Here is a 21102-nt window from a genome sequence, read left to right on the forward strand (position 1 = left end):
TCTGGGGAAGGGTTTAAGTAGCTGCAGCTGTGTCTGATAATTTGCCTTCTCCACCTCCTGCCCTTATTGCAGAATTAAAATGGTCTCTCATTAACATGGGGCTGTTTATTGTTGCACTGCCTGCTCCCTCCCTTATGCCTACCTGCCTGTTCCAAGGTAATGCCTGTCCCCATCGGGAGCCCCTGGAGCAGGTGCCAGCAGGGTGGGAGGGGATTTGGGAAAGGACTGTACCTGTGGCAGCAGGTGCCTTTGTCAGCCCTCCTGGGAGGAGGCGGGGAGGGGCCACTCCCAGCGCTGTGCTTGGAACTTTCACTGCTAGAGGAAACCAGCCCTTGAAGGAAGGAACCGGGTCCCCGAGAAGAAACCAGACCCCCAAGGCAATGGAGCTGAGGAGGAAGCAGTGTTTGAAGGCTTTGGAAAACCTGAGTGGGGTTTGGCAGAGCAGGTAGGAGTTTCGTGCAGTTGACACAGAGCCGTCCTGTGAGCTGGATTGGAATTGGAAGTTTTTCTACTGTGGGAATTAATTGGAAAACATTTGCAAGTCTTTGACGAAAAACAAGGAAAAAAAATGCACTGTAGGTGCATTGCAAAGGTACCTTTCTTCCTCCTGCAAGGGTTAAGCACGATCAGAATCTGCTTCAGTCTCAAGGGTTTAACCTCAAGTGCCGCATTTTTTGTTTGCCATAAGCCTATTAGAACTCTCTCTGTTTCCTAGCAATAACATGTAATTTCTCCCCCTGTTTAAGTGGAGGAGATGTTGGGGTTTTAATCCTGCCTGCTACAGCTGTTGCTCAAGTTCCCTATTCAAACGCAAATAGCACCTGGTGCTATTTAGATAACTGCAGTCTTTGATAAAGATACTCAGGGAGCAGAGGAAGAAGCAAAGCAAGGTGTGTCTGACCCTGTTTGTTCTGGAAAGCAAGAGTGTAACCATATGTCACCACCAAGCTGAACTGGAAGCTTCTACCAGATCTGCTGCTTCCAGCACAGACTCTTTTTGGAGACAAATGGCTGGAGTGCTTTCTGTTTCTTGAGCAGGTATGATTTTTCACCAGGAAGAAAAGGCTTCCAGAGAAGAAAAAATGTAGTGGATGTGTCTAAGCAAAGTGTTATGCCTGAGTGTCCTGAAAGGAGTTGCGTTTGGGATATTTTGTTTATTTCTTCAAACAATTTACTGTTTTCTGCATTACTTCTTGATTAAAAGAAGAGCAGCACCAGATTCAGGTTAAAAACCTTTGACTGTGGGGAGTTTTAATTGCATAAATTGTTTTTATTTTTATTGTGGAGGTACAAGTTTATTCATAGAAGAGCTTTACAGCCTCACTCCATTTTTTCAGGGCTGTTTTACCCTCTGTTACGTGTGGAAACGGAAGGACTCTTTTTGGAGGGTTGTGATTTGATGCCATGATCTTCTGCTAAAATCCAAGTGTCTACAGGGCACAAAATGCAGTTTGTGGAAAAACAAAAGTGAGTGTTTTTAAAGACTTTTAAGGGAGAGATTTAGAAACTTTTGGAAAATTTCAAGAAATGCCTTAGAGAAATCAGCATTACACTGATCTCTGTGAACTTACAAATAAGACAGAAGCAGCACTTCACTGGAAGGAGAGCCTCTGCTCATATCAGCTTTCATGGGAGAAAGCTGGATATAAAGAATGAACGTTTGCTACCAAGTTGGAGAAGAACAGCAGTGATTCCAGTCCTTCTATCGAGCGCTGACGGATCTTTTCTTGCTTAACACTCCCCTGGTTTGCCTCCTGCTTTCTCATGCTCAGCCTAATCCTGGAATCAGCACAGGTTCCCCGGCTTCCCCAGGCTGCAGCCCATCCCTTTGCAAGCCGGGTGTTGGCAGTGTGAGCAGGTGTGCCGAGTGTGCTTCCCATGATCCCAGAGGCACCCCGGGCAGGACAACCCCCTGTGGGAGCCGATTTGCTGGGTCATGTTGTCTCTCGGGACACTCCTTCCCCAGTAGCGTCTCCAGGTGGGTGTGGACAACAGCCACGGAACTGAGCCAGGGCTCAGCCTGGGATTGTCAACCTGGCCGGGCCGCTAACGGTGGCTGCGGCACCATGATGGAAGAGGTGTCCATCGTGGTGGCCTACAATGCCCATGTGTTCAGCCAGCTCTGCGAGGAGGACTTCCTGGCCAACCTGGTGGCAGTCAGCAAGCCCAAAGCTGGGGTAGGTGTTGCTCTTGCTCCTTGCCAGTAATGCTTAAGGTTATACTCTGTCCTGGAGTTAGGTCCTTCTGCTGAAAACTATTCATTCCTTAGTTTCTCTTTTCATTCCTTTTCCAGAAAATTGCTGTCATGCATCAACAAAATAAAAACGTTTCAGAAGAGATGAAATTATTTAAAATATCTTGCTGGGCTGCTAAATTTACAAGAAAGTGATTTGCTCAGTAGGATCATAGTTAAAATAGTATTTTTTAAATAATTGAAATAATTAAGCCAGCAAATGACTGAACTTCTCCAGCTGTAGGCGCTAAGTGGTGCAAACACTTTCTGTGTCTTAGAATGTCAGTTAAAGGGTCAGCGTAGATGCTGGTTCTGGGAGTGCAGGTTACTAAATCTAAGGGAGTCTATCACTTCCCTGGGAATGCTGATGTTCCCCTTCTGTGTTCTGCAACCAGCATAAATATCTGTGAAAACCTTGTAGCTGAACAACCACTTTGTAAGCAGCATATCTCTTTATGTAAATGCCACGTAGAGTGTGGTCATCCTCCTCCCTCCTGGAGGGAGCGCTTGGAGGGAGCTGCAGGCTCTGAAATTTGGTGCCGAAGTTCAGCTTTGGTTTCAGATTCTCCATGTGGGAGCCAGGCTACCTAGAAGCAGTCAGAGGAAGTGTTTGGAAATAAAGATGCGTGCGTTCAGCTTAATGTACAAGCAGATATTTCAGGCTAAATACAAATCAGTCTGTTATTTAGCAGCCCAGTGAAGCACGTGTTTGTGCAGATTTGAGGTTGTGTGTGTGTTTGTATCCAGGTGGTTCCTCAGCTGGGACAAAGGGAGGTATTCTATTATGGTGCTTTTTTCCTGTCTCTGGCCTCCTCTAGGCCAGAATTTCCAAGGTCCATTACAGCAGTTAGGCAATAAATATGGAAATTCAGCATAGACAGAACTGTGAGCTTTAATATGACCTGGTTGGAGGCTGGGCTCCAAGCAGGCTTTGATTAACCAGCACATCAGGAGTCACATGCTTTTCCCATGCTGGATATATTTAATTATCCCATAATTCACCATCCAGCCACCATTCCCCATCCTTTCCACTCGTTCTGCCTTAGCTGGTTGCTGTGGCAGCAGATACTGCTTTGCCTGGAAGGCCAGAGCAGTGCCTTCCCCGCAGACAGGTCCTGGTGTTGCAATAGGATTAACTGGAGCCAGGACCATCGGTTCTGGGAGAGGCTCCTGGGATGAGTCTCTCGGAGCGAGCGATGACAACAGTGGGGTTTCCTGGGAGCCTCCTGCCCTGAACTGCTGATGTGTTCTAGAGCCAGCACTTGCAGTTGTTAAAATCCCTGTGGTAAGAAAACATCTCATGGGTGGTTTACCCTGCAGTTCAAACCTTTGGGAAGTGCTGCTGTGGTGGGCTCAGCGATGGGCTCTGCAGGGCACAAGTAACAGGAATCGCGTTGTGGATCTCTGGATTCTGCTGGATCAGCTGCGAGTGACCAGGGGAAAGAGGAACTGGTGTTGGAAGCACCACATTACAGCTCCAGCTGAGTTTTGCCACTCTGAAAATAGAATGAACTAACATCTTTTTAAAAATTACTTCTCTCCTTGTAAACAGAGAACAACTGTGGGAGGAACAGTATCGTTATTACTATTATTTAGAAGATCTGAATGACAGACTTTAGTGTAAGGGTGTCTTCTGATCAACTGGTTTTTTTTCCTGAATCAAAGAGCATGAACATGTTTGGGTGTTAACATGGGGCTTTGAGTAACCTGGTCTAGCGGAAGGTGTCCGTGCCCACAGCATGGGGTTGGAATTAGATGGTCTTTAAGATCCCTTCCAACCCAAAACCATTCTGGGATTCTGTCTCAGTGCATTATGTACTAGTAAATAAATTAAGAAATATGTTTTTTGCTGGGTTTACACGGGAAATACTTAACTGCTCTTTTAACTGGTTTTGAAGGATATTAAGTAAGCAAATAATGGTGCAAACAATCTGAGGAGGTTTAAGATGAAGTTCATCAGGATTATGATAGGATTAGACAATGTGTGGGAGTCTGTCCTGCAAAGGGACAGGACTTGACTCAGTTTCTCTCAGTTCTCTGCTGCTGTGTTTAATCATGGGACAAACTGACAGTTGGGATAAGTTGGGGCAAACCTTGTTGACTCTGTCGTGGTCATTTCACCAGCTTGCACTAAGGTATGTACTGTATGTAAAGGGACGTTCTGCAGGAAGGATTTGTGGAGGGTTTGTTTATTCTGAGAGTTCATATTAATAGCACAGGTATTTTGCAATCTGGGGTTCATGTCTTGGTTTGCAAAATCTAGTTTTGTTTATTTTTAAAGGCGTTTCTAACATGCTGCTCAGGTTGCAGAGAATAGTTTAAAAAAATACTTCTGCAAAGGTTTTCATCCTGTTCCGCGGTTCGTATGCCAGGATGGTCTTGGTGCAAGATTTCTGGCACTGCTGGTGACCCTTGTAGTTCCTGCGGGTTGTGCAGTGGGCCAGGGTGCACAGGAGTCCCTCTTGCTCAGAGAGCCACGTCGCGATGTGAGGTGATAAAGGCTTAACTCCAAAACCAAGCCAGGCCAGGTGACAGCTGCGTGGGTTCCTTGTGCTTTAGGCCAGCCCTGCATGACCTTCTGACACGTCCAGTGCCACACGAGTGTGAACTCCTTGGGCACAATCAGAATTACCTGCTGTTGGCCAGGTCCTATCACTTACAGCTGTATTTTTCAATGGAAAACGTGGATTTTTCACTGGAAAGCATAGCAGTGTTTTTGTAGCATTGCTCTGGTGCTTGTAAACAATTAAACAAAACGTGGATGAGCTGAGATAAGGTTTTGTTAAATCTGCTCCAAAGCAACACTGTGTGACAGCAATCCCCCAACACATATTTTAATAAAATTAGTCATGTTGCAGTGTGACCATGACACACAGTTGTTTTGCTGTGTGGTCTTGCTTTCAAAATTTCAAGTTGTTCTGAAACTACCTTGCACAGATATGCAAAGCAGCACATAGAATGGACTGCTGCGCAGCTTGTGGAAGAATTGAGCAGCTTTACTCTGCGGAATTTCAATTCTCAGCTTATCTACAGAAAACTTGGACTCAAGGGGTTATAAAGATGCTATTCTAAGTGGTATAATCCTCTTAATCCAGAGCTGAAGGACGTTCTTCTGGAAAGCTTCATTGTATTTCCATTTGCCTGCCTGCCTTGCTGTGTTTAGCTCTCTGTTCGGGGAAGTTATCGGCCATTCCACAGAAATAATTGGTGGTTACATGCAAGATACTCTGCTACAAGGATTTTTAGGCTCTCAGCTTCCCATTGAAGCCAAACTGAGGAGATTCAGAGCAGGTGATGAACTGCAAAGCCAGTGAAAAACTCAGGTGGCCTTGGAAGAGCACAGGGTGTAGTGGTCCATGGGTTGAAGTCTACCTGGTAGCAGCTGAACATTTCTAGGTGTTGATAGCAGAGCTGAGAGTATTCAGCATCTTCAGGCATAGACACACCCTGATTTTTGGGTGGCAGAAGCTGGAAGGTAAGTGGTGGGCTGAGAGGAACTTGCTTGAGGTCCAGCAAGGCAAATGCAAAACCTTGGGAAGGAAAAGCTCCATCATCTATGCAGGCTGGGGGCCAAATGTCTGGACAGTATCAGTGCCGGCTGGGAGTAGTGTGGATGACCAGAGCAGTGAGCAGTGTGCCTGCAGTGCCCAAGGCTGGCTGTGCACAGGCAGGTGCCAAGTGGGATGGTCGTCCTCTTCCACCCAGCAGCTGTGTGGCTGCACCTCACCCCCTGCATGCAGTTCTGAGCCCCCTGGAGAACAGGGATAGTCACAGCCTCAGGTGGGTACAGCAGAGGACCGCTGGGAAGGCAGGGCACTGACCACAGCGAGGAAGGATGGGGGGGTTGGGGCAGCTTATATCCCTCCTGAGCTTTCTCTTTTTCAGGCTAACTGTGGTCTGCCACCTAAAGGAAGGTCCTAGAGAGGAGGGAGCCAAACTTTCAGAGTCATGCAGTGACAACACAAGGAACGCTCATGATTTGCAGCAGAACCAGTTCTGGCTCAGCACAAGAGAAAGCAGTTCTGCCCAGGGAGACCTTGGCATCTCCATCCTTGGAGGCCCTCAGGAGGAGCACGCTCTGACTATGAAGCTGTCCCTGCCTGAGCTGGAGTTTGGTCTGTGTGCCTTCTGGAGGGCCCTTCCAATCTCAGTTTTTCCTTGAGTCTCTAATTCTGCCTGTGTGGAGGAGTTGGCAGCACTTAATCTTTTGGAGCCCATTTTTCCCTGGGTGGCATTTCTGCTGGTGCTGCTGCCAGAGGAGGGAGAAGGAAGTTTGGGTGGTCACTGTTAGGAGACTTGACTCTTTCCAGCAAGGATTATATCAGTCCTTGTCTGAGCCTTCCCCGTCCAACAGAAGGAAGGATCCTGCTCTCAGGCTGTCTCAAGGAGCTGTCTCATCTCTGTCCCTCCCTTCTCTGTGGGGCAGGAGCTGCCAGATCCTTGCCTTTGGAGCAGCTCCCTTGTGCAAACTGAGGATCTTAAACCTCCTGCTGCAAGGCATTTACACCCTGCCCAAAACAGTTCAGTGGCTCTGCTCCACATCCTCTTCATTTCTTTTCCCAACTGCATCTCCCAGGTCTAAATGCAGTATTCCAGTATTGATCTTGGTGATGATCCAGGGTTAACCTTCCCTAGTCACCTTCCTTTTCCCCCTATCCTTTTGCATCCCCGGGTTCCCATGAGCTGTTCTTCTGCAGCCTGGCTCTGACAGCGGAGTCACATTTTTGGCACTGCAAAGGTGGTGTGTTATTCCCTGCCATTCTCCCTGTGCCAGTGTTTATTCCCAGTCCCACACTGCTCTGTGTGGTCTCCTGAGCAGTGCAGATGCTGCAGCTGCTTGTGGGGCAGTGCTGATACAATTACCATTTTTAAAAACAATGAAATGAACATATTTCTGCAGGATTATTTTGGTCAGCTTGCCATCAAGCAGTGAGGCAAGAGGGAGAGGGCTGTGGAGGAAGAGCTAGGCCTTGCCTAGCCGAGGGCAGGCTGCTTTCCCAGCATGTGCCTCCCATCCCCTGTGCTTCCCAGAGAGCACAGAAGTTTCCAAACTTTTTGGAGAAGTCCCAAATCCCTGGGACTGATCCCATCTCTTTATGGGATTCCACCCCAGCTGGAGAACTACTGCTCCATGCTGTAGTTAAGTCCTGTGGGCATTTGTTCTGGAGTTGGCACAGTGGTGTGTTTCAGTTGAGGAAGCTATTTCCAGGAATTCAAATATATATGTGTGCAGTTTCTGGTTCTTCTTGTTCTTCACTGCTCTTTCTATCCGTGTGTCATCCCCAAATCCCATTAGCAGGACTGTATCTTTCACTTCCAGGCTTCTGATGTAGTATTTGATATAGCTGCATCTTTGATGATTCCCAGAAGACACCCAGAATGTCATTAACCAGAAATGAAAGCTGTCATTGAATAATGATTCCTTTTGTCAATAGCTTTTTGACCCATTTCCTGAGCTTTTTAATTCATGTTTGTGGCTGTCAGATACTCCTCAGGTGGGGGGGTTGGGTTTTAAGAAAATAAATCTCTCATGTGGCAGTGAAACCAGCGCTAGAGAAGACTCTTATAACTGTAAAGCTACTTTTATTAATCAGACCTGTAGATAAGGAATAAAATGGGACCTACAGGTTATAAAATTATGCTGGTGTGGAGCCAGTTTATCAGCTGGATCCTTATCAGCTCTGTAGAGCATTTGTGTGGGTTCCTGGTCTCAGCTCACCAACCAAATCAACCAGATGGGTTGATTGGTGGAGCCTAAATGTTGGCAGTGCAGGGTGTTCTGCTCTGAGGGAGTCTCTGCTGTTTTAAGGATTTACTAAAAACAAACATGAGTGGCCCAGAGATCTTGTCTGCTATTTCTGTCCGTGCTTGTGCTCTGCATAAAAACTTGCAGCCTGATTTCCGACAGAGCTTAGCTGTTCTCTGGACAATAATGACTCATAACTACTTTTGAGCTCTAATTATTAATGCATATGAGCAACACTTAGGGATCTTCTTCTTTTCCATATGCTTATAATCTCATCCAGCCTAATGGAACTCAAGAAAGAATTCGAACTTTTTTTTTCTTCTGCATTTGGTTTTAATTACTGCTTTACTTGTTCCTAATTAATACCCTATATTATTTCCTGATGATTTTATTTTTTTAGTCATGTCTGAAAGCATTTCTTCTTGCCGCCTCTTTATTGTCATTGTATCAAGAAAGAATTATTAAATCAATGTCTCAAATAGACATTTTTAAATAAGAACAGAATATTGAAACATTCAAAAGAAGGATATTTTGCAGCTTCCTCAATTTCTTCTTAAAAGGAATTTCAGGAAAATCGAGTTTTTCTGGGCACTTGAGAAACTCGGCTTCTGTTTCTGTCACCATTACAAGCCCATTTGGGAGAAGAAACTTGAAATAAGTTTTTAGACATTATTGATCATATATGGTCAGTACAGTCATGGACTTTGAAAGGAGTACTGAAACTAAATGAAAAGGCAGTTTATGTCTTTATAGAAGTCCAGTTTCTTGATTCCTAGAAGATGCAGGTGAATGTGTTAGTTACAAACATTCTGTCTTCATTGTCTACAACTGTTTTCATTCTCTTTGAACCCAATTCTCAGAAGAATTTGTGTGCTGAAGTTGGAAAATGTATTTCAGTGGTTTTACCTTGTTGAGCTTATGCTTTCAGGCACTGTTTAATACACACATTTTTTTTCTTTGTTGCTTCCTTCTACCTATGTCAACACGAGCTCACCAACAGCCTCCCCTGTTGACTGGAATGCTGGTGATGCTGGTCTTGTAAAGCTGTGGGTTTCCAGAACAATCCAGGTGGTTTGTTTTGGAGCAGAGTGTTAAGCTGTGCCAAGACAATGCTCAGGGTGTTGTGCTTTTGCTCCAAGGTAGAGTTGCCAAAGTAACCCCAAGTTCCAATATCAAGGTACAAGTAAGATGCCATATTTATTTGTCCATTACCTTGGAGACCACAGAAAAGCTGAGTGTGTAGGCAAGAATAAGCACACAGATTGTCCACACTCAGGCTGAACTTCCAGAGGCAACACTCAAATGGATGAACAGTGCAAATAAGGCCGAACCTGGATTCGTTCAAGGCGTGGAGGGAACTGGCTCAGCAGATGAAGGATTAGAGAGATAACAGAGCAGAGCACGGATTAGTTGTTGCACTAAAACACTGTGCCATGCTTCAGTGAGCCTTTCTGGTACCTTGGAGTTGGGCACTGTCCCACTGGTATTTTCAAAATGCTTATTATTTAATGTGCAGCTTGAAAGAATGGTTTTTTTAGGGTTTTAGCAGTTTTGTTGATAGAGCTGGGCAAGCAGAAAAAGCCAAGGCTTTTGAGAGGATGTGGTAAAAACTGTGTTAGTTGCTGAAATGCAGACAAAAGTATAGATAAAACTATACAGAAGGGACCGTGGAGCCCTCGGTGTAAGTATAGAATCACAGAATGACAGAATGGTTCAGGTTTCAGTGACCGCAAAGTCCATCCCATTCTAACCCTGCCTTCTGTCCATGGGAAGCTATTTCCCTTTGTCCTATTCCTTTCCAGCTCTCTTGCAGCCCCTTTAGGCACTGGAAAAGGCTCTAAGTTCCCCCTGGAGCCTTCTCTTCTCCAGGCTGAACAATCCCAGCTCTCCCAGCCTGTCTCCGTGGCAGAGCAGCTCCAGTCCTCAGAGCAATTTCGTGGCCTCCTCTGGACCTGCTCCAACAGGTCCATAATGGATCAGCTTTAATATAGAAAAGCTATCTATTTTCTGTTAGTGGAGTAATGCACTAAAAAGTAATTGGTCTTAATACGATGTAGGTTTGAAATACTGATAAAAGTAATGAAAGATGTTTGAGCATCAAGGACCTCCCCACACATCAGAGAAACCCAGCGCTGATTTTAAAGACGCGATGTGAAGTCTGACAACATTACAGTTTTACTGATACTGTGGCACAGAGTTAATCTAAAACAATATGAACACATAGGACATGGGCTGAAAGAATGTGAGGTTCTTTGCTTACCTGGCATATGGTTCAGAGTTGTGATCTAGCCCCCATCCTCCATCTCAGGAAGGAGATGATTTTTCATGCTGGGCACAGAGTGTGACAGGGACGAGACATGGCTTGATTACTCAGGAAGAGCTGGAATCTAGTCTGGCAGACAGCTGGTTTCACCAGCCTTGTGGTGGGTTTGGATGACATATTGAGCCAGGGGTTTATTAGCTAAAAGCTGTGGACTAAAAATGTTGAATGTGACAGGTTTTACAGCCTTGGTAAACCAATAATTTGAACCTGGTTACCAATCAGTTGCTGGCCTTGTGTTGGCAATTGTGAGACAGGTCTGCGGTAGTTCCAGCGTAACCAAGACTGGAAGCAAACCCTTAACACTGTGTAGCTGGGAGAGGCTGTTTCTCTGCTAAGTGATGCAAGAAAATCCCCGAGGACTTTATCCTGAATGTCTGATCCTGTTGTCACGGGGATGGTGGTGAAGGCTGTGCTTGTCTTCCTGCTCGCCCTTCTCTTCTCTTGCTGTGATGTGCTGAGGAATGCAAGCCAAGCTCTGAAATTGTTGTGGGTATGGGTTAGATCGAAATCAGAGTGAATGATGTGCACCTTGAATTTTGCATAGTCACCAAGGAGACATAGAAAACCTTCATCACCAAATGCTGTGTGTCAGAATGTGTGTATGTGAGACACACAGAACCTCTTGGAGCTGTTATGTTGTGAGGAACAAACCACTGAATAAATTCTGTGCTGGAAAAACCGCTGCTGCCCACAGGAACTGTGTTACCCAGAGCAGGGCCTTGTCCCGGCTGACTGGGCAGTGTCACTGCCCTGTTTATCTGATCCTCATTGTGGCTGGGGGGATATACAGGTGGTTTCATTTAGCCTAGACAGTCTTTGGTAGCAGAGATCTCATTGTTCAGGCATTAAGTTATGTTGCATAACAAAAATGACCTTGCACACAGATATTTTCCACCCAGAATGTTTCTGATGGTGGTACCCTTCAGCACAGTGCTGCTGTTGACCAGAGCTGTTGAAATGCAGAGCGTGTGCTGGGTGGCAGAGTGGATCTGGCTGTTCCTTCCCAGTGTGTCTGTGCTGCAGCCCTTATCTGTATGTGAGAGGAAGCTCCCATGTCTAGAGGAGCTGCGAGACATCAGCTGTAAGTACGGAAGGTAATCAGCTGTTCCCAAGCGCTGCTTTTCAGCCACTCAGGGTGTCTCTTCCTTGCTAAAACAAATAGACTTGAAGGGGATAATAAACCCTCTGTATCTCAAAGTGAAAATGAATTTTTGAATGCAGAAAGGCAGTTTGGGGATCTGAAAAGGAACGTTTTTGAGACATCTCTGCCACAGGCAGAACATCATTTCCTTGACCCTTATTTTTAGCTGCAGGTGTCCCTGCAGCCTCTCAAATACAAGCACTGTGGTCAAAGTGCACATCAGTGTTTGGAGTTACAGCTCAGGGAATCCAAATTCCATTCTCTTTCCGTGTATTACTGCAGGATCTCTGTACAATGGTGCTTCCTGAATATCTCCTGGTCTCAGTTTACCCTTAACTGTTTTGCTAACTGAGCCTAACTAAGCAGATATTTAAACAGCAGGGCTAGGGAAGAATGATGTGTTATGCCTGTTTCAGTAGGTTTAGGTGAATGGAAATACATGGTAGAGATTAAAATCTGACAAAAGGATCTGGTGTTGGAAATGATCCAGTGTCACTGACTCTGCCAGTGCACTTCTGAATCACGGGAAATGGTGCAGATGCTCAGTAAATTTTGCAACCTGCCTTTCCCTTGTTTTTATAAATTTCTGTGGGTGTCTCATTTGCAAGTGAGATATTTTCATAATGAACTGATATGGAAGAATTAAATAGAAATAAAAATTCATGGCAATGCTGGTTTCCTTTGCCTCCAGCCAGCTTTCAGGTTGGATTTGTGTTATCCCAAAGACTCTCTTCAGGAATTGTTAAACCTACAGAGCTGGCTTGCAGAAGGAAGGAAACTCTCCCCCTGGAAGGAAGGGATACTCTCAGGTGTGCCAGGGTGGAGTTGCTTCCCTGATGTAAAAAGAGCATTTCTGCCAGTTCTGTTTCCAAACACAAGGTGGAGAGATGCTGTTCTGCAGCAGCACTCAGGCACAGGTTCAGCAGGAGATCTCTCCAGCACAGCGTAGGCTTCCAAGGGATTTCAGGGAACATCTCCTTCCTTACAGCTTAGATGGTAAAACAGCATCTGACACTCGGGGCTTTTGTTGTGCCCCAAAACCAGGGGTGAGATGGTGTTGAATGAACTTTATGGCGTGGGGTGGAGTGGGGGTGTCTGAATGTGGCGCTGTAGCGTGGTGAAACACTGATGGGGCTCTTCCACTGCATTTCAAACCTATGGTAAACCAGCCTGGTGTCAGTGAGCCCTTCCCTGCATGGTGTCAAAAGGAAAAACAGGAATTCTTCAAGCTGTGCTCCATCCTGTGACTTTCCTTTGCAGACTACCCAGCACAAAGAATTTTGTGAGAAATAATGATTTGCCCTCTTTCCTCTCAGATTTCATGCTTGTGGGTAAGATCTCCTTGGAGATCCAGTTGTTTACCTTGTATTGCATAATAGCCAAATACGACATCTCACTGACCTCCTTTAAAGACTAATCCAAGAGACAAGTCTGTTGTGTCAACAGGTACTGTGGGGTTTGTTCTTTCTTTTTGGTAGCTGCATCCTCCCAAAAGAAAAATGAATGACTTATCTACTTCTGAGTCTTATTCCCAGTGACAGATGTGACAGGATACTTTTGACAGCCCCATTTTAAGGAAAGATCAAAGTAGAGTTATCCATAGCAATGACTGCACAGACCAGAAGAGCACTGATCAGTTTCTTCATCTATAATTGTTACATTAAAGCCTTCATTTGGCCTAATCAAGTGTTTAAATAGAGCTGTATTTCTTAAAATAGAGCTGATATAGTTGTATTTTAAATATGAAGTATTAACTAGAACAAATTGGTACAATTTGAGTGTGAACTAAGACAATGTGTGTGATGGGAAATTTTTTGTCAGTAATCTGTTTTTGGAGGGGCACAAGACCCTCACCTCAGCTTGAAATACCAAGCAAATCCATCACCAGTGAAACAGAAAATTGCATCACCTGCTTCAAGGAACGAGAAAGGAAAGCACTGCACACTTTCTTAATTGCTCTTTTCTTTCCTTTTTTTTTTTTCTTCCACATTGAGGCAAGAACTAGAGAGGAAAAAATGTCAAGAGTGGAGAGATCACAGAATATTGGCTTTGTTGTTAGTGTGGTGTTAGTGTGTTTTTGAAGTGTTTACGCTGTGCTAGATAGAGAAAAGAAGTGGGAAGCTGGGAAAGAGAGACCCTGCTCAGTCTGGCATTGTGGCAGTGCTGGAAATCAGAAATCAGATAATAGGATTTCACTGTCTGGATCAGCCTCTGGCTGTCTGCAGTATGTTCCGGAAATCACTTTACAACTCTGCTTCCATTTCCTTGGCTGTCAAATGAACATCATGATAACTGCCTCCTCCGAGCACTGGGGTTGCACTAGAGCAATAAAGCATTTGGGAGGAAGGAGTCAGAGGTGTGTGATTTATGAATCCAGCAGGGTCAGGCTGAACTGCCTGTGAACAGCCAAAGGAATCATGGAGTGAGGGGAAGGGCTCCTGGAGCGGATGCCGATGCTTACCATGCTGCCCATGCCCAGGGGTGCCCGAGGAGGTGAAGCAAATCTTTCCAGCCTTGTCTGAGCAGAGACAAAGTATTTTTGTTTCTCACCTCACTGCAGTGAGTCCTTGGAGCGTTCGGTGCCTTGGAGTTTTTCAGAAGGAGGGTTCTGCTTGTTCAGTTCTTCTGCATGGATGTTTTATTAGGATGCTCTGCAGGGCTCTTTCCCCACGTACAACTTGTCGTAACGTGATTTTATGCTTGAAGACAATAAAAATAAAATGAGTCAGTGAGATAAGATATTGAGATAAACAGATGAGCAATATTTATAAACCATAAGAGTCTCCTAAATTTGATAACCATCAGTTTGAGCCAATATACCCCATGGTGCTGAAGAAAGAAAAAAATCAATGTTGCAGAAGCTTTTACAGGGAATTTATGAGCACTTTGTTCAGGATCAGTGCATGAAGGCAAGCATAGCTAGCACTATGCACTTACTTATGAAAGGGCTTACTGAGAAATCCCTTGTTGAATTCACAAACTGTTCCGGGGAATTAAATTGAGGAATATGGAAATGGGCTTTTAAACATTTTTTTTTTCCATTTATTAGTGTATACTCAGAAGAAGAAAGTGCTGTGATAAATTATCAAACTCCTCTGAGTAATGTGGCTGAATAGACAATAACAGTGAAGCACAGTCCCTGCCAAAGTTCCTAAGCATACCTGTTCCAGTTTCTATCTTATAAGTAGATTAGTATGGGCTGGTTTCTAATAGGAATTCCTTCCCCCGGCCCCTTAAGATAGACTTTCACTGTATTTAGGTACTACTTCCTAAGGTTAAGGTTGTAGCATAAATAGCTGCTAGCATGCATCAGTCACCGTATTCTCTCAAGGAGCATAGAAGCTGTTTTGTGTGTCAGACCTGATGCTTACACTTTTCCTGATCTGATCCCGGTTGCAGGTATCATTTACTGTCAGTATTCCTAAGAAAGTGTTGCTGTGCTGTTTGCCTGGAGAGTGTGCCAGGCATGTGGGCCTCCCCTCAGCCCAGGCCAGGGCCATGGGTGGCTCCTGCAGGGGTGAAAGAGGGAGCTGATCCCCCATATAGCCCCAGAGCACCATTTTTATGGTCCTACTCAGGCTGTGAATTAAAAGATAAGAAAATAAAGGAGACCATATAGATGAGAACGGTTGTTGGGATGAATTACCAGGCATTAAGAAATGGTTGTGAGTTGTTTGTGAGTGGAAACAGGTGAAAACAATGGGGAGCAGAGTTAAATGAAGCAGCTGAGGCTTGTTCTCCAGTGCTCATCACACAGTTTGGGATGTGACCTGTTCATATCAATTTATGGTATGGTTGAGGCAGATTATTGAGTGCCAGATAGATTCCGTGTGAGTTAAATGCTGCCTCATCTTGGAAGAGAATACAAGGTGAAGCCAGAGAAATAAGGCTGCTCTCTGGCAGGGTAAAAAGTTAACATTTAAAAAGGTACTAGAAGAGCTGCAGGCCACTGGCTGCTGAGTGTGAGCAGTTGTGTCAGTGAGAAGCAGCAGTGACCTCTTGGTGCACAGGCTCAGTTGGTGAGGGGCAGCTGTGGCATAGTGCTGCTTTATGTCCCATTCACTCTCTTGGTAAGTGATTTACTCATATCATTACTTTTGGCTGTATTTTGTCTGTATCTTCTAGAGTATGGAGAGAAGCAGGATTTTTGTTCACAAGCAATTTAAGCAGATCTGGCAGCTGAAGTGCAAAGGGGGTGCTGCTCCAGGCAGCTGTAAAGGTGAGGCTGTTGGAGGGTCACTGGAGGCAGTCCCCACCACCCAGGGCCAGGCTGAGGTGAGCAGCACTGCTCACTGAACCATGGGGGGTAAAGGGTTGTGAGTGTGCAGTTTTTACCTTTGCTTTACATTCTTTCTTCTATTTGCACACAAAAAAATCTGTCTTACATCTCCTATCCCTAAAGACGATGGGATTTACTGAAGCATTCGTGTGGCTGCGTGGATGGGAGGCTTGTCTCTCTCCCTCTGTAGTGAGACTTAGTTCTTACATGCACTCTAAAGGTTTCAATGAAAAGCATCAAGAATCAGGAAAATCTTTGATTGAACAGCTCATCTTCTAAGTTACACCTGTGTTGTGCCTTTTGGCCGTGCTGCTCCACGATGTCTCCCTTGTATTTCTCTTTATTTCCTGCTGGTTGCATATTGGAGCACAAAACTGCACAGAAGCACCGGAGAACTGGGTTTGGAGGGTGTCCTCAGAACACCCCAGCCTGGGAGCCTTGATCTGCTTCTCTGAATGAGAGCCAAGTAACCCTGGTGGAAGGAGGGGATGGCTCAGGCTTCAGATATGTGATGGGTTCGCTTCATTTAGAACACTACTGTGAAATGATTCCTTATCCCTGACTATTAAAGTAGCCTCAACAGTTCCAGGTTGCAGCTGAGACAAAACTGGCTGGGGTTGAGTTGGGAGTGTTGTTCAGCTGAAACGTATAAAAGCATCTCTGATTTGGTCATTTTCACTGCATGGTGTTTTGCACTATGAAGTGGAATTTTCTTGTATGTTTGCCCAAAGTGTTTCATGTTTTTATCTCTGCCCTCTTCTCTTTGCTTTCAGATTCCATCAGTAATTGTGGGAATCGGTGCTGCTTTAATTAGTGCTCCCTGTGCACTGTGCTTTGCAGATTACAGATTTCACATTTGCCACCTGTACCTCCCTCTGCAGCAACACCAAGCACTTGCTTTGGTCCCTCCCTACGCTGCAGAGCAAGGAGGTATCCCTTTCCCCAGGAAAGGGAAAAACAACACCAAATCCTATCTCTGCTCATTGGCATTTTTTGCCCTAAGGGAAGGTGACAGTGGCATGTCCTCACACCAGGAGGCAGCTAAACACAATCGATACAGGCAAGAGGAACAGATAACTGCGTAACAGATCCAGGAAAAGCCTGTGCTCACAGTCCCGGTGGTACATGGCGTTAGGGATCTCTCCCGCTGCCAGCAGGTGTTCCAAGTAATGCTGTCAAAGGTCTCCAGGCAGAGATGGGGTTGCTCATAGAGCTCTGCCTACCCAGGTGATATGAAAGCAGAGGATCCCCATGCCCTGCTTAAAAGAACACAGGTTTCTCTCTGTGCCATGCTTGAAGTGGAAGTGGTGTTTTCCCAGGACGAAGCAGCCTGGGATTTGACCTTTCTGCATGGCTGTTCACTGAATTTGTTTGTGGTTTCTCTGCACTGCAGTATCTCCACCTGTGCCTAGGAGGGCTCTGATGCCAGACTCCATGAGGGCATTGGTCACAGGCTGTAATTTAGACATTAATACTCTCCAGCAATAAAAACCATTACTCTGATCTCCCCCAGGGAATTGTCCTGTCCTTTTGTACGAGCGCTCCTTTATTCTCCTCTCACTTGTAACAGTTGTCTTGCTAAGGCATTGTTTTGGTGAATCATACATATCGAAGTGTGTTTTCTTCTTCCCTGTTCTCCCACCCCTGTTGTTCATGCTCTTTTTTTTTTTCTTGTTACTCTTCTTAAAATGTCTGTACTTTGCTCTTGTTTCCCTTTAAATGTTTGAATAATCAGCAGCAGTGGGCACAGAAAGATTTCTGTCGATGTGAGCTGTATTGGTAAGTGTTTGACACGGTTTGCTGAATAGGGAAGGGGGGGCAGTGGGGAGAGTCTTTTATTCAGCAGCAGCTTTCCATCACTTCCTCAGTTTCTTGTTTGCAAGGAGAGCTTTCAGACAGCCTTTCTGGTGTTCCTCTAATCTCTAAATGCATGTTTCCCAAATCTATTCCACAGGTGCCAACGAAAAAGCTGAAGAAATATGAGAGAGAGTACCAAACCATGCGAGAGAGTCAGCTGCAGCAGGAAGATCCTATGGACAGATATAAGGTAGGAGATGCTATACAGGAACCTGTTCCACTGGCAGATCCCATGGGAGTGACCCGTTTCCAGCAGCTAAGCAGAGGTGTGTGTACCACACTCAACTCTCTGGGATGTGCTGGTGCAGACCTTAGGGAAGTGCAGTGCCAGGTGAAACTCAGCCCGTTTCTTGAACAGGCACTTTAAACACTTGAACTTAGTAGTTCTTTCCCAGGAATATTTCAGTCACAATTTGTAACTCTCAAGACATCTGCAAGTAGCCACATATAATATTTTTCTTCTTTCAGTTTATATGTTTGTAGGTAACTCTCCTGCTGTTGCACTTTTATGGGAGATCTTCATGAGCCGCAGAAACAAAGGGGGATTCTCAGCTACAGACACAGAAAGGAGAAAATACGCGTTGTTCTAGCGCAAGCTATGTGCAGTGGCATCCTCAGAGACTTTGGAAGATGAACTCTTCCTTGGCTGATATGATCCTTGTTGTTCATTCCTGTTTATACCAAGTGTTAGTAGTTTTTTGTTAAGATAATGCCTGGTATGGTGGGACCCGGGGGTCCCTGGCACTGCTGCAATAGAATTAGCAGTGATGGATATCCTGCTTTAGGGCAGCAGAGAAATAAAGGTTCAGTTGGTAATAATGATAGCTCAGTAGTTCACCAGAAAAGAATAGTTTTTTAATTTTGGATTAGCTTTGCTTATCTCGCCAGTGAATTTGCTCTCATTGTCACAGCTGCGCTCCTTTGCCATAGGTTCTGTGTGCTGGAGGCTTTGCCCCTGGGCACAGAGTTCACTGAGTGTTTGGGATCTGGTCGTTGGTCACCCTAGTTCAAACAATTCAGGTTTCTCCAGGTGAAGCTGCCGGAGATGAAGCACTTTATTGCCCACTGCCCAGGATGCCTGGGAACTGACAGTGCTTACATATCCCTGTACTGTTTGCCTCCTGTTCCTCACTGTGCCTTAGTATGTTCAGTGACGTTGCAGTTGGTACAGAGCCTGCCAGGAGTGTGGAGTGGTGAATAATCTTATTCCAGTGGTCTGTGAATGTAAGGAAAGTGCACCGTTTTCAGAAAACCAAAGTATGGAAATCTGTAGTGAGAGACTGTGCCTTAATTCGTAAATGTGGCAAGGTAGACTTACAGGTACAGAGAAAGTCAAACTCACTCCTTTTTTAAAAAGCATTTATCTGTGAAAAATTATATTTTAAGTGTAGTTTTTATGCTGTCAAAGAGCGTAGATTTCATTGTTTGTGAGACTTGGGACTGCTGAAGCAGCCAAGAACCTATAGCAAGTATGACCTATTTAGGAAAAAACACAAATTGCTGCTGATAAACTTCTAAGGTTTTTTTTCAGTGGTTCACTTATAGTACTGTGGAATTAAAATAATGCTTAGAAAACAAATAAGGTTCTTTAAAGCTCTGTGAAAGCATATTAACTAGTTAATCATGGGCGATGGATGGTGAAGAACATTATCCCAAGCTGCAAAAGAGGATATAGAAAGCGACTCTTGGGCCACTGTTGATGTGAGTCACTGTCACAGTCAAGATCACAGCCCAGGATTTTGGCTTGCGCTTCTGAAACTCAACGTGGATTTTTTTATTAAGCTGGATTGGGTCTGATCCTCTTAGCAATGCTGTGATTAGAGAGTCCCCATACATAACTGGTTAGATGAGTTCAAAGTTCAGACACATTCTTCAGTTGATGGGTGCCATGGAAAAATGCTTATAAGTGTTCTTTGTTCCTTGTCTTGCTTGTTAAGATTTTATTCCTGTGTCAAGCAGAGGTTGGTAGGAATTGACATTTCAGGAGCGTTTCTGAAGGTCATCAAGAAACACCTCACAGGCAGCAGGTGGAGAGCCAGCCTTGCTTTTTGCTTGTCCTTTCAGTCAGTGCTCTGCAGCCCAGGTGGTCGGAGGTGCATTTCAGTGGGGCAGCACCAGGGCTGGGCTTGGTTTGGGAAGGGACAAAAGCCCTGCCTCTGAGCACAGCCCTGCTGTCAGCTCCCTCTGTGTGGGCTGTGCCCCACAGCCCTGCAGCCTTGGAAGTTTTATAGTGTCTCTTCCCAGAACAAAGCAAAGTTTTGGTTTGCTGCCCGGGAAGAGGATGTTTCATGGATGGGATCACTGGAGTGGAGATCCCTGTGGAATATTCCTCAAGAAAGAAATGAGCTCTCAGACTGTTGATACTTTTTAGCTGTAGTTTTTAGAGTGTTTGTTGTTTGCAGCATCACAGTTTTTATTGCCAGCAGAGGTTTGTCAAGACTGCAGAGGCACAGGCCCTTGTGAGCTGCAGTGGTGGAGGATGTCTGAGTAAGACATCCCCTGTGGCCCTGCACTGGGAGGAAATGATGGTGTGTGGAGAGAGGCAGATGAGCTGGGTTTGCAGCACTGGGCCCACCAGTAACCAGTCAGGTTTGCTCGACATGTTCAATTCATGTGGTCCCATGAGCTGTTACACACACAGGAGTTCCTGCCCAGCTTGGATTTTACATATTGATTGTGATTTGACTTACCAAAAGAACAGTATTAAAGAGTGTGTTATTTTTGGTGTTTGTTTCCTGCTGTATTTCCAAGTACTATTTAGGAAAAGCGTGTGTTTTTATGGACATTTTTTCACTTTATTTTCCATTGCTTTTAACAAATTATCACATTTTTGTCAGATTTTTTAAAAGGTGCAAAAGGGAAATACGTTCTAAATTGCTGTTTGTCACTGGATTTCGTAAGTTTTGGTTAAAATAAATTACAAATTGCCTACAGAAGCCAGGAAGAAAAGTGAGTTGTATGTAGAGAAAAAGTAGTAATATAGTTTAGATTGATATTTTTCTAAATATTATGGGGGGTGGGGGGGTCTGTGTTTGAGAACACCTCATGTAACAGGGTTTGGGTTCGCTTGATGAGAAATTTCCAGAATTGAGCTTGGGACTTGATTTAAAATAAAGAGAAGAAGGGCTGTAGTTTTGCAAGCAGACCCTGCTGTTCTGTTCTGCCTTTTCCTCTGTGGACCTCGTTGTGCAACAGAGAAGTTGTGTGTCTGAATAAATGTGTAATTTGGACATAATAGCCTTTTGTGTGTTTGAAGTGGAAGCAAAAATTAATACATTGCTCATTTTCATTCAGTCATGGTAACTGAATGTTAACATCATGAGGAAAAACATGATGATTCTTGATGTGTGGGACATTGTCTGTGGTTTCTAACAAACCAAATGTGCTGAGGCAGTTTGGGGGATGCTTCTCCAGAGTCACCAAATGGAAAACACAGCCACCTCCAGGAGCCTCTATGTTGCTTCCCATGGCAGGTTTTCCTGGATGGTTTGTTGTTAAAGCCTTTTGGGTTTCTAGATGGAAG

The 21102-nt window shown here is 44.9% G+C and overlaps 1 protein-coding gene across 12 annotated transcripts in view; it reads left to right on the forward strand.

The window, feature by feature from the left end:
* The window catches only part of RABGAP1L (RAB GTPase activating protein 1 like), a 225841-nt gene that overhangs the window by 189741 nt on the left and 14998 nt on the right, over positions 1-21102 (forward strand). For 10 of the 12 annotated variants that reach the window (XM_032697201.1, XM_032697204.1, XM_032697202.1 and 7 more), the window contains one exon: positions 17677-17769. In XM_032697201.1, coding sequence (XP_032553092.1) covers positions 17677-17769 — 93 coding nt within the window. Of the gene's footprint in view, positions 1-937; positions 2178-17676; positions 17770-18047; positions 20817-21102 lie in introns of those variants that run through there. The other 2 variants (XM_032697207.1, XM_032697211.1) reach the window with 2 other exon arrangements.

Source organism: Chiroxiphia lanceolata, chromosome 9, assembly GCF_009829145.1.
Source record: "Chiroxiphia lanceolata isolate bChiLan1 chromosome 9, bChiLan1.pri, whole genome shotgun sequence".
Classification (NCBI taxonomy): Eukaryota; Metazoa; Chordata; class Aves; order Passeriformes; family Pipridae; genus Chiroxiphia; species Chiroxiphia lanceolata.